This window comes from Lissotriton vulgaris, unplaced genomic scaffold (genome assembly GCF_964263255.1).
Source record: "Lissotriton vulgaris unplaced genomic scaffold, aLisVul1.2 SCAFFOLD_2582, whole genome shotgun sequence".
Taxonomy (NCBI): Eukaryota; Metazoa; Chordata; class Amphibia; order Caudata; family Salamandridae; genus Lissotriton; species Lissotriton vulgaris.
The window spans coordinates 28,105-44,951 of record NW_028254948.1 but is presented as its reverse complement, the minus strand read 5'-3'; the positions used below and the strand labels follow the sequence as shown (position 1 = coordinate 44,951).

At 45.6% G+C, this 16,847-nt stretch overlaps 1 protein-coding gene across 1 annotated transcript in view; it reads right to left on the bottom strand.

Annotated features, from left to right (window-relative positions):
• Positions 1-5,525: 5,525 nt before the first annotated feature.
• Positions 5,526-16,847, bottom strand: part of LOC147659364 (ferredoxin-fold anticodon-binding domain-containing protein 1-like) — a 28,990-nt gene continuing 17,668 nt past the window's right edge. The window contains exons 2-3 of the mRNA XM_086951798.1: positions 7,659-7,817; positions 5,526-6,942 (exon numbers count right to left, since the gene is read on the bottom strand). Of these exons, the coding sequence (XP_086807924.1) occupies positions 5,730-6,942; positions 7,659-7,817 (1,372 nt within the window). The 3' untranslated portion in view covers positions 5,526-5,729. The remainder of the gene's footprint in view (positions 6,943-7,658; positions 7,818-16,847) is intronic.

The window sequence follows — 16,847 nt, the reverse complement described above, 5'->3', positions numbered from 1 at the left end:
CCGCTGAAGGTGAAGGCAGACGAGGTGTCTGGAATTGGTGAGATTGTGTAGAATACACAAATAAGTTTGTCACGTGTGCAATAAGGTGGAATGTAAACTGGTGTTTTGGTTGTTTTTGTGGGATTAATGATAAATAACTGACATGATTAACTCTATTTTTACAGAATACGGACCGGACTGCAGCTGGTTTCATGGTCATTCCTATAGAATTAAGTATGGTAATTTTTATGTTTCTTCACAAATGATAGAGTGACGAGATCTGGTCCTGAAGAATGCCGCAAAGCTTTGGTCATCAAGGCAGAAACATGTTGACCTAATCTAATAGGGAACATCTATATCCACAAAGTCAGAATTTAAAGCATTACGCAGTGGTTGCCTTTGGTAATAAGACTTTCGTACTTGAGTAGGCCAACTGGCTGCATGAAAGGGGGTCCCACCAAAGAGAAGTTCTGCAAGGTGCAGATGGAGGGTCCTTCTCTTGAGGGCATACACGGCAGGCGGAGGCCCAGGCAGCTGGTGACACCTCTGGTGATCATGTGATTTACTAGGAGAATGATCTGTAGCAAGGCTAAGGTTCCTAAGTCTGGTGCAACACTTGTGTTGGTAGTCCCCATTGCTAAAGGGCATTCCTACTAGAGGTGGCTTGTGATTTGTCCCTGGCAGGCCATCTTGGGCAAGACATGACAGGCTTCTCGCCCACTTTGAGTGGCCTCAAATGAAGAGGACCTCAGATGCTTTCTGCAGGTCCTATCCTACCTGCCAGGCCAGTGAGGAAGCGCAAGGCTCACCTGCAACCTTTTCATGTCATTGGCACCCCCTTTGAAAGGGTGGATATCGACATTATTGCACCTCTGGACCGCTAGACAGCAATGGGCAACAGGTTCATCCTGTCTTGGTGGTCAATGCCATCCGGAGGCTATCCCTCAAAGGACAGTGACTGTGCCTAGAGTAGCCTGGGCAATGATGGGCATATTTACCGATGCGGGGTTTCCCAAGGAGGTGGGGTCAGACCATGGTACTAACTTCATGTCAGCGTACATGAAGGCCATGTGGAAGGAGTGTAGGGTAACCTAAAAGTTCTCCATTCCTTACCATCCTCAAACCAATGGGCTTGTTGAGAGGTAAAACAAGACCCTCAAAGGAATGATGATGGGCCTGTCAGAGACCTTGAGGTGGAAGTGGGACGTCCTCTTGCCATTCTTGTTGTTTGCATACTGGCAGGTGCCCCAGGAGGAGGTAGGCTTAAGCCTCTTTGATCTCCTGTATAAGCATCCAGTGTGAGGACCTTTCAGTCTGATCAACAAGGGATGGGTGCAAGCTCTCAGAAAGGCCCCCAAGGATGTGGTCAGCTACATGCTGGCACTCCGTACACAGATGAAGCGCATCTGGAAGCAAGCAGAGGCAAATCTAGAAGCCAACCAGCCAGGAAGTCATGAAACAGTAGTATGACCAGAAGGCCATGCTGGTCGAGTTTTAGCCAGGCCACAAATTGTGGTTTATGGAACCTTTGGAGCCCACGCCCCCACAAGACCGTTAGTCTGGGCCCTATGAGGTGAACAAATGCAAGAGTGAGGTCACCTACCTGGTGTACCTCAAGACTCTCAGGAAACCTTTAAGGATTTTGCACGTCAATTGCCTCAAACCCCACTTCGAGATGAATGCGGGAAGGAGCTGCCTGTTGTGGGTGTTGAGCAGCAGTTAAGAACGAATATGATCCTGAGGTTGGGCTGGATATTAAACTTCACATAGCTATTACGAGAGATGCTACTTCTCCTTATTATATTTTTCTGTCTGGCAGATTAATGAATTCTGTATGTCGATTTCTAGATATTGCCAAGCCGAAGGGAAGATGATTGTTTACATAAAATGACAGTTTGTTTAATAATAAAAAAAACACTTCAAGAGTTCTGAGTTAACCATGCTCTTGGCCATGAATGATGGAGTGGAGGAGGAGAGTGAACCTATCCCCGACCTTCTTTCTTCCAAGGAGTAGGATGGGCCAGTGGCCTCTCCCCTACACTGACCTTGAACAACAGAGAGACTGCCGCCAGTTGTTGGGGCAGTTTACCTTGTTATTCTCCCTTACTCTTGGACTCACTACATGGTATACACATGAAGTGACCCTGGTGACAGCACACCTATGAAAAGCAAGATTTACAGGTTGTCTGATCAGGTGAAAGCCAGCATTAAGGAGTTCCAGAAGATGGTGGACTTAGGGATTATCAAGCCTTCAAACAGCCTGTGGTTCAGCCCAGGGGTGCTGGTCCCCAAGGCTGCACCCTCCAGGTGTCACCCCTAAACTCTGGTTCTGTGAGGATTAATGGGGTCTTAATGCAGTCGCCAAGACAGACGCACACCCTATCCCCAGAGCTGATGAGCTCATAGATTTGTTGGGAGCTGCCAAGTTCCTCAGCAAGTATGGTTTAATGTCTGAGTACTGGAAGATCGCCTTAACCAAGGGGGCAAAAGAGAGGTCAGGTGATCGAGACAGAGGGGTGCCAGAAGGCTTTTGATACACTGAAGGAGGCCATGTGAGCAACATCAGTGCTCAAAGCCCCAGATTTCTCCAAGGAGTTCATTGTACAGACAGACGCATCAGAGCATTGCTGAGGGGCCATGCTCTCACAGCTAAATGAAGAGGGCCTGCTTCAACCTGTAACCTTCATCAGTAGGAGGTGGAGTGTAATAAAGAGGGAATGCTTCACGGTTGTCTGGGCACTAAAGAAGCTGAGACCATACCTGTTTGGTGTTCACTTCCAGGTTCAGAAAGACCATAGATGCAGATCAGGGGTGAGATCCCAGACTGTTGAGGGTACCCATCTACCTACAGGAAATGGACTTTACTGTTGAACACCGTCCTGGAATAGACCATGCTGATGGTCTCTCCAGGTACTTCCGCCTTAGAACTCCCAAGGGGTTGGGTAATTGTCCACACTTTCAGCTGGGGACACCCGTTAGACCTGGCATTCTTAGCATGGTACCTTCCCTATTTTTTTGCCTTCAGGCCTCCCCTATTTGCAGGCGTAGTTTTTGGTGGCATTAAGATTCTGCACACTTGACCACTGCTAACCAATGCTAAAATGCTTGTGCTCCCTCCTCCAAGTATGGTAATTTTTGCTCATACCCAACTGGCATATTTAATTTACTTATAAGTCCCTAGTAAAGCAGTATTACACATACCCAGGTCATGTAAATTAAATGCTACTAGTGGGCCTCAAGCAATGATTGTGCCACCCACCTAAGTAGCACTTTAAACATATCGCAGGCCTGTCATTGCAGCCTGTATGTGTAGTTTTAAATTGCCATTTCGACCTGGGAAAGTAAACCTTTTGCCAGGCCCAAACCTTCCTTTTTAATACATACAAGTCACCCCTAGTGTAAGCCATGGCAACCCAGAAGGCAGAGTGCAATATATTTAAAAAGTAGGACATGTACGTTTACGTTTTACATGTCCTGGTATTGAAAAACTCATAAAATAAATGTTTCACTACTGCAAGGCATACCTCTTCCATACAATAACATTGGAGTTACCTTATTACATTTTAGAATTGTAATTTTCAAATGGTAACCCCTTCATGTTTCATGTCTATGGAATTGTAGTTTCAAATAATAATGTATGGTAAAGTCGGATTTTAAATTACAGTATTGAAAATGGCACTTTTAGAACATTTACATTTTTATTGTCTTAGCCATTTGGTGCCTGCAGACTGTCTCTGGGTCACATGACTGGGTGTGGGTGACAGTTGGGCATTGTGCACTCCTCCTAGACACCAAAAATCCAATGAGGATATTGGGTGTGACTGGATGCGCTATCACTTGCAGGGTGGGAGGGAGGAGCTGGGCTCAGCCCCACTTACACCTGAATAGGCTGTGTCTGATCTCCCCAGAAAGGGCTGCATGCCCCCATAGTTAGTCTGGAGCCCGGAAGGCAGGGCATCTGTGCACTTCTAAGGCAAGCCTCTAGAAGCTTCTCCCCCTGTCAAAGACACAACTATGTATAAATACTGGAACTCCAAAACAAACTCTAAAGTACACTTCAGGACCTGTGGATACTCTGCCAGGAAGGACTGCCACTTTGCTGGACTCCTAACCTCTTGCCGGGGTCAGAAGAAGTAGACCTACATCTCTTGAACCTACAACCCAGGATGATTTGAAGGATTAGTTGGCTGATCTCCTCATCTGAAGACTTAGGCCACAACAGGCTTCTATTAACCTTACATCTGCAACTGGGCTTTGCCATCTGTGAGTCTACCCTGCCTAGTGGTACCAACCTACTCTTGCACCCTTGGAAGTGGTTCAAGGTGTCTGCCAACCCCTGAGGACCCAGCGGAACCGACACAGCTCCTCTGCTGCATATGGCAACCCGAAGCAGAACAGATGCAGCTCTGCTGATGCATGGATTAACTCCAGATCGCAGCTCTATGGATCTGACGCATTGCCCGGACTGTGCACCCCATCCTCAACGGCGAACTTCACATTGCAAGCCCCATTGACGGGATCCTCAACAAGGACGCTGGCCTTCATATTTCAGCCTCGCCACAACTCGGTACCGATGCACCACTTCGGTTGCACAACACATTTTTAATGCTGATCCTAGCAATGCTCGGCAAACCAGGATTTAAGGTTCTTTGTTCAGCAGGTCCCTGGAGCCGGCCCACCCTCCATCGAAGTCGGCCTGAACATGTGGCTTTGTCCCGGTCCAGCATGACCAGATATGCAAAGTTGGTGCTTTGTGGCACCATCTTTACTAAAATCTTTAAACGTGAATAGCTTTGGTTCTACTAATTGGAATTCTGTTGTTTTGGTCTTGTTTTATTTATTAATAATAACTCTATTTTTCTAACTGGGTGCGGAATCCCTTTTTTGTGGTGTTTGCACTCAAATACTGACAAGGACTGTGGTTGCTGCTTGATCAGGGATCATACCCCAGTTACCAACAACCCAATTTCTCACAAGTGGCATTCATGATCAACCCTTACTGCATCTTAATTTCTCAACAAAGAACCCAGTGAGATAATAACAAAGTTCTTTGGAGTGAGGGTCTCCCTGTTTGCAGTAAGGGGTATTTGTGGCAGCATTAATTGCGTGAAACAAGTCGATGGATTGATCACAAGATGTATTATTAGTCTGTGACAGGAATGTTTTTGTGAAAAGAATAGCATTTTCATATTGTTTCTGTAGGAACTGCTATTTGATCTTAACCACAGGACATGTGTTTCCCGCATGTGGAAACCATAGGCTAACTAACTTGCTTCATATGCTTTAAAATAAATCTAGGCTTTAACAATATGCCACATTGCACTCCGTTCTTAATAACCTCCAGGTGATATTAGAATCAAGGAGAATTCCCAGATATGAATAAAAGGCAAAATCCTACTTACAGTGAAGTTACTCGGTTTTCCTGGTAAACAAGACTTCCGTAAAACATATTCTGAAGAACAAAAACTATTTTAAACACCTTAAAAAACATAGCACCTTCTGTTCCATTTTGTAATATAGAGACATACATAAAATGCATTTCAGAGGCCCTTGCAAATCGCTTGTCTATTTTCAGAGGACACATTTTTTTGTGAACTTATGCAAAGCAGTCTTCAATACATGTGTATGATAAAGATGCTACAACAGTATAAAAGATAGTGAGTTTTTAAATGGGCTTTACAAAACGTATCGCCATAGACATTGGTACAATCCTAAAGATGGTATTAGTCTGTAGCTAGATATACAGAAATCTACCTTAGAGTGACATGCAGGAGCATCTGCAGCTCCTGTCTGAGCTGCAGCTGCATGGCGGATGCCTGCACATCAGACAGGGCTTTGTCACAGGACTGGTATATTAATCTGTAACAGAGACTGACCATCCCAGTTTGGTGATGCTGAAAGCGGTCAAGTAACTGGATGTCTGTAACACATTCCTTTGAGACCCGTCTGACAAGGGTGTGGAATTCTACCTCATCGAACTGCTCTTCATCATTCACCCAGAAGCTAATATCATGAACATAGGAAGGGGGGTACATGGAGAAGCTACTGAAAAGTTTGAGCTTCCCATATGGGAACTGACTTATAAAACGTCCATCATACGTCCACAGCATGCGCCAGTCTGGCACTCCCAATATCCGTATTACCAATGCATCCAGATTTAACACAGCTAGCAAGACCTCAGAGTCACAGGGCAGCTGTTCTGGCGGAACGGTCGTAATAAATCCTACACACAGATCATTCTCACCAGCCTCTAAAGATCTGCTTTCCAGGCAAATGGAATAATAACCTTTCTTAAACTGCTGATGGAAAGAAATAAAGGGAGGACTATAATGTATTTCCCGCTCATCTTGATTGTCTTTTGTCTCTTTGGAGATGGAGTCCGTAACAGATTTAATGGAGGCCGAAATGGTATCCATAAAAAGCTCAACTGAAAAGACTCCGGGGCCGTTTCTCAAACCACACAAGAAGAGAATTTCATGGTAAACTGGCATCGTCCATGTAGAAATCAGACATCTCCTAAAAACTGGTCCACTCAGTACATAGATCTTCTCTGGAACAAAGTCTGGTCTTTGACAGAGATCTTGGACACAAACTGTAAGAGAGGGTCTCAGGCAAAATCTGGCCTTAGAGCAGTTTTGGCTTGAAATGAATGCTGGATCATCAGTGCCACAAACTTCACAGACAAAATGGCTGTAATGGAAGGCAGGAGCAGGAAAACCTCTGTCCGTCTCATTCTTGGCATGTTCTAAGCACATGCTCCGTTCTTTGGCAACTGAGAGCCAAAACAAGCTAGAGTCAGAGACACTTGTGCTCCAGGAGAGGGCTGACTTGAATTTGTCTGATTCGATGCAAGTAGTATTAGGAAGTTCAACCTTCTGCAGAGGGAAGGCACTGCTGATTGCCGTGATGAGTTGTTCACTGAATGTCCTTACTGGGTGATGAGAACTAATGTCCAGAAAATTCCTGTAAAAAACCAAAGGACGCATTGAATTGTTTAAGCAAGTTTTTATGTATTAACATTGTTAGCAAAAAAACTACTGAAACAAATATCAGTTAGCAGCAAACAACATGCAGAGGAGGCCAGGACATAAAAAGTATAAATGGAAGGATTCAAGCTATTAACTCCCATGGCAACAATACAACCAAGCTACTGCCTGTAAAAAAACATTTCAGCTCAATTTAAGGTGTAGGGGCATTGGACGCATGACACAGACCTATGTGACTGCCCCCCTTCCCTTGCATAGTTTCTTTCACTGAATTTGTTTGTAGCATGTTGTACATAGTTACCAGCACGGACCTGAAGGTTTTTATAGTTATATTCCATTAGTGCTTTAAATGGGGCGGTACTGTCCGATACATAGTACCGATACTTTTTTTATTTTGAGGGAGAGTGTACCGGCACTTCTCAAGAGTGACGTAATACTTTTAATTAGAGAGTACCGGCACTTCTCAGAAACAAGCAGATAGTACCTGGACTTCTATTTTTCCATTTCAAGAACTGGGCAAAACACATCAGAATATAAGCTCTGAATGTTACGTTTTATAAAATGAAAATACATAATTTGAAAAGTTAATACGCAGATTTATTCACGGTAGCTTTGATAAGCAGACCTTAGCTCACCAATCACCATGCATCTCAAATAAGTCAGAAACAACATGTCTTTTGAAAACAGCCTCACCTGCTAATTCTATCAAGTAGCACATCTGGCAGGAGGAAGGGAACCTCCCTATTTATTAGTTTCCCAGCACCATTGGCAGGTTCAGAGCCCTCAAGAGGCAAACTCCGGGTGAAAATGTGAACTAAAGCATCTTCAACGTGAAAAGGTTTTTCTTGGCTTCTGGCAAAAAAAAAATGAAACAATTTTGAAAAGTCACTCCCCTGCTGCGCACTGAATATCACACAATTAAGGTTAAAGCCCTTGCAAAGACATGTATCACCAGCATAACTCTTCACCAGGTTTCCAGTAACTTCAACGAGAGAAAAAAGTAGCCATCGGTGGCGATTTTAGATTGAGCATCACATTTTTATGTCTGAAGTATTTCAGGTCAGCGGTCAATGAAAAATCAATATTATCTAATGTTCCCACGTTTTAAACAAAACATTCTATGCAGTGATCTCTCTTTTCTGAGCTATCTAGCACTGCTTTCATTTGTCTGAATATGGATTATGTTACTTACTCTTATTCAAGCAAGCCTGGCCGAAGAAGGCTGAAATGCCAGAAACCGGTCCCCGGTAGCTTGTCTCCTTTCTGGTGAAGAATTGGCTTGGTAGTTTAGTCTGCCCTGTTCCCATGATGCACTGGGCCAGGGACAGACTGATTTGCATATAGCCAGGTTCTGAGCTGGGATGGGGCAGTGAGATAAATAACGGTGATGGATCAAGCCCTGATCTTTGGACTGGGTAAGAGTGGTCTGTTTAACTCAGACACTCTGTTCATCACCACCCCCTTTTCTAAATCGTTTTTGGCCACTATAGGTGTGGCAGGGTATGCTCCGACATGAGTCCCTTTCTCACTGCTCCATCAGGATTCAAGCAAGCCGGGCCGAAGACGGCTGTAATGCCAGAAACCGGTCCCCGGGAGCTTGTTTCCTTCCCAGTGTAAGAATTGGCTTTTGTAGTTTGGTTTGCCCTGTTCCCATCATGCACTGGGACAGGAACAGACTAATTTGCATACAGCCAGGTTCTGAAACTGGGATGGTGCAGTGAGCTAAAAAACGGTGTTGGATCTAGCCCTGATCTCTTGACTGGGTGAGAGCTTTCTGCTTAATTCAGAGACTCTGTCCCTCACCACCCTTGTTGTAAATATTTTGTAGCTAGGCAGAAACTGCAGCAAGATGTAACCGGATGGATGTGAAAGCGAGCCCAGCTAGCTGAAAATGCTGTAGGTAACCAATAATGTTTTGTACCGTGGCATTGAAGGGATTGGTTGTTTAGCATGACGATAAAAAACAAATCTTTTCCATTTAGCTGCCTAACATGTCCTTGTGGTAGGCCTACATACTTCTTTGAGATTGGACATACATTCTGGTGGGAGATTGAGGTAGCTAAATTCGATGACCTCAGGAGTCAGATTGTCAGGCTGAGTGCCTTAGGATCGGGGTGCTTTATTTCTCCATGGTTCTGAATGAGATGGCCCGGCCTGATGGGGAGCTTCTGTTGGAGGAACTACTGAGAGGTCTAGCAGGGTTGTGAAAGAGTGCTGACAGGCCCACGTGGGAGCTACTACTATGAGTGTGAGATGTTTGCCTGAATTTCCCAACCAGAAACGGAAGGAGAGGGAGAAGCAGAGAAGTGATGGCAAGTATCCCAGACCAATTCATCCATAGAGTATAGCCCTTGGATAGTTGTTGTGGGACTCTGGAGACAATGTTTGGGCATTTTGTGTTGTTTGTGGTTGAGAACAGATCTATGTGAGGCAATCCTCACTTGTGGACTTAAGGTAGGAGGACTTGGGTGGAGTACCCATTCATGTACTTGTTGCCGCATCCTGCTGAGGTCGGCAAAATAGCTGTTTGTTCACGGAAGGTATTCCACTAACAAATAATTGCTGTCATGTAGCGCCCAGCACCAAATGGTTTGAGAAAGGTGCGAGAGCTGAAGAGTTCCCCCCCCCTTTTCCGTCGGTAGTACATGGCTGCCAAATTGTCCGTCCGGAATAGGACCTTGCCTATTAGTTGAGGTAGGAATGCTTTCAATCCTAGGTGAACAGCATGAAGCTCTAGGTAGTTGATGTGGAGAGTCTAGTGCCTGGCGTCCCAGAGACCCTGTACTGTGAGATCCTCAAAGTGTGCACTCCAGCCTGTTAGTGAGGTGTCCATTGTCAGAATGATGTGGGAAAAAGGGTCGAGAAAAAGCTGCCCCTTTAAGAGGTTGTTTTTGTTCCAAAACTGCAAAGAGTGATGTGTACAGCGGTTTATCAAAACTAGATCTTCTAACTGACCCTGTGACTGAGACCATTGTTGCATTAGGCACTCCTGTAACGGACACATGTGTCATCAAGCATGGGGTACTATGGCAATGCAGGAAGCCGTCATGCCTAGCAGCCGCATGACTGTTCTTACTGTGAGTTGTTGATTGGTTTGAAAACGTGGTGTCATCGTCTGAAAATGTTGGTATCTTGCAGTACTGGTATAGGCTAATGCTACTTGTTTAGGATGGCTCCTAAATACTGTTGAATTTTTAGAGGTTGAAGGTGAGATTTGGCGATATTGATGCTGAAGTGTAAGCGATGGAGCAGCTCTATGGTGGCTTGAGCATGTTGCTGGCATTTATGAGTACTGGCTTTGATAAGCCAGTTATACAGATAAGGGAATACATAAATGTTTTGTCTGTGTAGATGTGCTGCTACCGCTCCTAGGCATTTGAGGAATACCCGAGGTGCAGTAGGGATCCCAAAAGGGATGACTTTGAATTGGTAATGTTTTCCTCCTATCCCAAATCTTAAGTATTTGTGATGCGTTGGGTGTATTGAAATGGAAAATAGGTGTCGTTTAGATTGAGTGCTGCCAGAAATTTGCCTTTTTGGAGAAGTGGGATCACGTCTTGGAGCGTGAGTACACGAAAGTGCTCAGACCGGATGTAGTTGTTTAGGGGCCTTAGGTCTAGAGTTTGCAATGAAGATCTGCCCTTTTTTTAGGGATTATGAAGTATAGCGAGTATACCCCTGACCCTTGATGGTGTATAGGGACTGGTTCTATAGCTCCTTTGAAAGTATGAACTTGAACTTCTTGTTTGAGGAGTGTTTGATGTTCCAGTGATAACCTGTGGGTGCGCGGTGACAATAGCCATGTTGGATAATGTCCAACACCCTCTGGTCTGATGTTATTGATTGCCATGTGGGTAGAAAGTCCTGTAAACGACCCTGACAGGTGTAATATGGTCAGGGGGATGCGATGGAAGTCATTGTTTGGTGGTGGGTGTTCCATCAAGTATCGAAGCACCCTTGCCTCTACCTTAGGCATTTTTGCCCCTGTAGGAGCCTCTAAAGTAACCTATTGGAGAGGATTTTTGGCTGTGACTACGCTTGTATGAGGTGGAAGTTTCTGAAGTGGTAGTTTTGGACCCTCCACCATAGTTGGAGTGGCGAAAGGAGCCACAGTAGTAGCTGTTTGAAGACCTACCATTGATTTTGCCACCTCTGTGTCTAGAGGTTCAACTTGGGGACCAAAGAAATGCTCTTTGGCAAAGGGTAAGTTATGTAGACTCTGATGTACTTTTGGTTTGAACCCAGAAATGCACAGCCATGTGTGGCATTGACGCAAGATGCTTGTATTGATGCTTTTTTTGTTTAAATGTTTAAAAAGGTGTTTATTGTATTTGGTCAATTGTACACAGCTGCCTACAACCCTGGGGCCGGCAGTGTGGAATGTCATCAAATTATAGGTAAATACACAGCTTAAACGTCGACATCCCGGGGGCCCGGCAGCGAATGTGAAACAAAGCAAAATCTATATAAATGCCTCTTTATCAGCATCAGCAAAACAAGTGACCAAAAATAGCGACCAGTTCAGTCCTTCAAATGTCAACCTTTGAGAAACTGGTGAACTTGTATACAACTCCCTCCCCTCACCCCATCTGCTAACAGCACGATCAGTCTGTCCATTTCCAGTGCCACACAGCCTGTCTGGCTACCTCTGATAGACAACTTTCATAACTGGTACCTGCAACAACATCCCCCATCCCGTGTCTAGGGGTGATATCCAGAAATCTCTTTCATCTAACTCTCTGGCAGTCTCCACACTTAGGTCAATGCCAAGTTATGCACATCACATGACAACGTCTGAACAATGACCAACACCCCCCCGACTCCAACCATATAACGTATGGTTCCCAAATATCTACCGGCCTGGAGCGGCTGGGCATCAGCTCCCAATACCGGGTCGAATGATCTTTACAGTAAGTTACTGCATGTAACCAACCAGCGACTGCGGGTGGTCGCGATCCCTTCCAGTGTATTCCCACTTGGCGTTTAGCCAGCAACAGCAGCATTGCCACCAGTTTTCAAGATACTTTTGGGACCTCCTGGACATATCCCAATAACACTACCAGTGGTGTGAGTGGAACCTGAACAGTAGTAATATCCCCATTGTGCCTCGCTATCTCCAACCAAAACTGCGCTACCGGTCCACATGTCCATGCCAAATGTATGAACGTTGCATCTTGCCGTCCACATCTCCAGCATGCAGTGTCAGCGTACAGGCCCATTCGGCACAGCTGTACCGGTGTGCGGTGCACCCTATGTAGAAAGTTGAAGTGTATTAATCGGAATCTGTAATTTGGTGATAAACGCTCCAGCTGCGAGCAGCTATATTCCCACTGTTTGTCTGTGATTGCTATTGCAATGTCTCGTTCACAAGCTACCCTTGAAGTGTGTGCCGTTATTGGAGATGTACTTTGTGTGGTACTATAGATGCGTGTGATCAGTTTCTTTGGAGAGGAGTTAGACAAGATATTTTCTAGCGACGGAAGAACCTGTGGTTCTCAGGGGTATTCAGTATAGCGTGCCTTGCAAGCTGCTCTAATTTGGTAATATAGTAATGTGTCCGAAACTGAAGGTGTCTGCTCTCTGCACATGTGTTGCAGTGTTAAAAAAGTGGTATCTGGATATAAATCGCTGCCCTTTACCAACTGGTGTGCCTCTGCCCGCAGGGTAGTTGCCTTATCCGTCAACGGAGATAACAGCAGTTTGCCCCCTATGGGAATAGATGGTGCAAATAATTATTTGACTCCTCCCCTTTTTGCTATACCACACCATGCCCATCGCGTCGCTTCAACAGTGTCAATTTCATGATGAGGTCGTTTGTAGCTTTTGTACACCGCCACATTCAGTGGAGTCAGAGCGACTCCATCTCGATCGCTAAATGTGGTTGATACGGTGTTGGGTGCTGCCAAAAGTGTAGAAACTGTGCCTGCGCACTATATTTATATAGTTCAAAATCAGGGGCACACAGCCCCCCTTGTTCAAAGGGCAGCGTCAGCAAGTTCCAGGAGACGCAAGGTTGTTTGCCCGCCCATACAAGCTCAAGTACCACTGTCCTGAGTCGTCTGAGGAAGTGCACAGTGAGTGGCATTGGAATATTTACGAATAAGTATAGTAGTTTTGGTAATATGATCATTTTTACAATTGCTATACGCCCCAGTAGCGAGAGCGGCAGTCATTTTCATCTCTGCACTTTGGTTTCGATCCAGTCTATGACCCTCCCGTAGTTTGCCGTCCACAGTTCCTGCATAGTTCTACTTATGACAATACCGAGGTATCGTGTCTCAGATTCTACCCACTGTATGGAATAGTCAGTATCACATGTATCAGTCCCATCCGTGAGTGCTAGTATCGTGGATTTTGCCCAGTTGATCTGGATCCCTGTAAGGCCGCCATATTGAATCAATTCCCTCATTATTACGTTAAAGTTGTCTTTGGGGTTAACCATATATATAGTCATGTCGTCTGCGTACATTAAGATTAAAAGCCCTCTGGATGTGAAACCCATGCTCCTGTGTGTGTGATGCTGGCTAGGTCTCGCCGCCAAGGGTTCGGTAGCAATGGCGAAGAGGGGGTAACCTTGCCTTGTGCCACATGAAATATTAAAGAGTTCCGATACCTGACCATTAATCCTCACTCTCGCCGTGGGGTTTACGTATAAAATTTGAATTTGTTCGATGAAAGCCGGGCCAACAATACAAACAGGAATTTCCATTCCAATGAATTGAAGGCCTTGGTGGCGTCCAGCAATGCCGCCAAAACCTGCACATGAGGGCCAAGTAGTGTAGGGTTCCGAATAGAGTGCGTAGATTGAGAGCAGTCGACCTCCCCGGTATGAATCCGGATTGTTCTGGAAGCGCAATCTGCGGGAGCATCGGCTGTAACCTATTTGCCAGGAGCTTTGCATATATCTTAGCGTCGAGATTTATCAATGACAACGGCCTATATGAGTCAGGGGAAGTGGGATCTTTATCGGGTTTCAACAAGGCTATAATCGTTGCCTCTCTTAGGGTAGGGGGGAGTATGCCCGTGTCCATCGCTCCTTGGTACACATGTAATAGACAGGGGCGAGCAAATCAACATACTCCTTGTAAAAGGCAGCCGCTAAGCCGTCTGCTCCAGGAGCCTTACCCGTCGGCATGCTACTAATGTCTTGGCGTATGTCCTCCACCGTGACCGGTAAGTCCATGTATTCGCAGGCCCCAATATTGAACCACGCAAGTGCTACTGTGTCTAAATAATTTGTTATGCTTTCCTCCAATGGTTTCGTATTAGATGTATATAGCCAGCGGTAGTAGCTGGACATAGTGGTCAGAATATCTTGCGGCGCCTGGCCATCTCTCCGTCAGTTGTCTTCAGTTCTGTGATGTACTCGGCACCTCTCGGAGTGCGCAAAAGGCCTGCCAGCGTCTTCCCTGCCCTGTCTCCCTCACCATACCGCCTAGCCTGGGTATATTTATGTATGTAGGCCATTTCCCTCTCAGCCTCCTCCTGAAATTTTGTCTATGTTGACCTGATCAGGTCATTTGTGGAAGGGAAGGGGTTTGTCTGGAAGTCCCTCTCTAATTTCCCGATTTCTTGCTCCAGCCATCCCAGGGTATTACGAATGTCCCTTAGGACCCCAGTTTTTAACGCTATGCATCTCCCTCTGATCACCACCTTGAAAGCCTCCCAGCGCACTCCTGGCGAGTCTACCGGCCCCTCATTTAGCGTAAAATATTCCTCTATTTTCTCCATTAGGTCCTCCCTAAAGACCTGGTCCAGCAGTGCTCCCGATGGAAACTTCCAGGCAAACGCTGTATATATGGCTCAGGGATTTTCAACATCAGCACCGCAGGCGTGTGATCAGAGAAAGTGCGTGGGTAATGTGTGGCATCTAAGAACCAAGTATGAATATCCTTCGACACTAGCCAAAAATCTAATCTCGACCATGATCCCCTGTAATGTGTCACGCATGTGCCTTCCCTCACAGTTGGATGTATTGCCCTACAAGAGTCAATCAAATGGAGGTCTAGTATAATATCTGACAATGTCTGTGCGGGTCTAGGATGATGCTCTCAGGACACCCCTTGTCTGTCTAGCGTGGTTGATAATACTACTCGAAATCTCCAGCCCAAAGGATCGCCACCAATCCTAGCGACTGTATCTTCTGACAAACATGTTGGAAGAATTCCGGCCTGTCCGTGTTTGGGCCATATATGTTCACTATCAACATCTGGGTATTGTATAACGTGCTCTGTAAAAGGGTTTATCTACCCTCATTATCTGCAACCATATGGTGTGTTTTCCACTGTATGCTCTTGCGTATAAAAATGGCCACTCCCCTAGAGTAGGTCAAATAGCCCGCTACCACTATCTCACCCCATCTGGTATTCCTGAGAGTGCTTGCCGCCGTCGCCGGTAGATGTGTCTCTTGTAGTAGACATATATCAACCCGTGTCTCAATAGATAGAATTGGACCAATCTCACTTTTCTACGATCATTTAGCACTCTGATATTCCAGGATATGCATTTAAGTGATTTTAGGTGGGTATTCGGTGCGCTAGAGCCCATGGCATCAGGATATGGTTGTATGCATGTAGTACCTACGGTTTGACCTATTTGACCAGGTGGTTGCACTTGTGTCACACATTTTGAATACATTTAGACTGTTCAATGCAATATGTAGCAGATTCAACTTGTAAAACGTAACACCCCAGCCCCCCCACCCACACCAACCCCCCAATCAGGTTGTGACTTCACCCTCCCCATCCCCAAAAACCTTAACCTATCAGTCCACAGTTGTGAACACATGGGACTCATTCTGTGGGGGTGTGCATGAGTTCCCCGGCAATTCTCCCCTACTCTTTTGGTAGGGTGGCCGAAAATAGGACGTGCGGTCCTAGCCATCCGCACTACAATTGAAGCACTTCCAGCTAACATGGCAGTATATAGCCCTTCCTGCTTATCATTGGGTAGGACGCCCTTCGATAGATATATTGGGCTACAACAGTCACGGAAATACTTAACCGTTTAACACATCATGGAGAACTATATACACACATATCTGCATTTCTATCGATCATGTCCTTCTCTTCAGTCATTATCACTCAAAGTTCTTTCAGTGTGTGATTCAGCCGCTGTTGCTTGTTGTCTGTGCGCCATCTGCTTTGCGTACGACAGGGTGGCTTTAGCGTATGTGAAAAAGGTGGGTTTTCTGGGACTCTGAACTCTCAATTTGGCCAGATAGTTTAGGGCATATCTGGTGAAAATCTGTTGGAATATTTTCTTTGCCGGTAAAAACTCTCTGCGAGCGGCTTGCACCTGCAGCGTGAAGTCCGGATATAACGCTATGTTGTTGCCTTTGTACTGAATAGCGCCTCTCTCCCTAGCGAGCAGCAAGATCGTATCTCTATCTCTGTAATATAGTATTCTCGCCAGGATCGGTCGCGCCGGAGCTCCAGGTTTCGGTCGCAGACCCAACGTACAGTGTGCACATTCAATTAGGAACATGGCGGAGAGGTCCTGTCCAAAAAGATCTTGCATCATCTCCTCTATATACCTCTCCATGTTTTGGATGTCCGTAGTTTCCGCAACCCCAGTAATACGGACATTGTTCCTCCTCGATCTCGCTTCTAAATCTTCGTTCTTTTGTTTTATTAGTTGCAGCACCCCATCCATCCCCCACAGCTTCTTGTCCATCTCCGTCTGGCCTTCCTCTGTTTCCGTGATCCTAGTCTCCAGCACGCTCACACAATCTTCTTGTTTTTCTACACGATGGGTGATTCTGTCCATTCTTTCAGCCAAGGAATCCATTTTGGAATCTATCCCCTGAAGGCTGGTTTTCAGTTCTTTAAACTTTGTTCTATCATCTTCAGGCGGGGGGTCGTTGTAGTTCCTGCGGGCTGT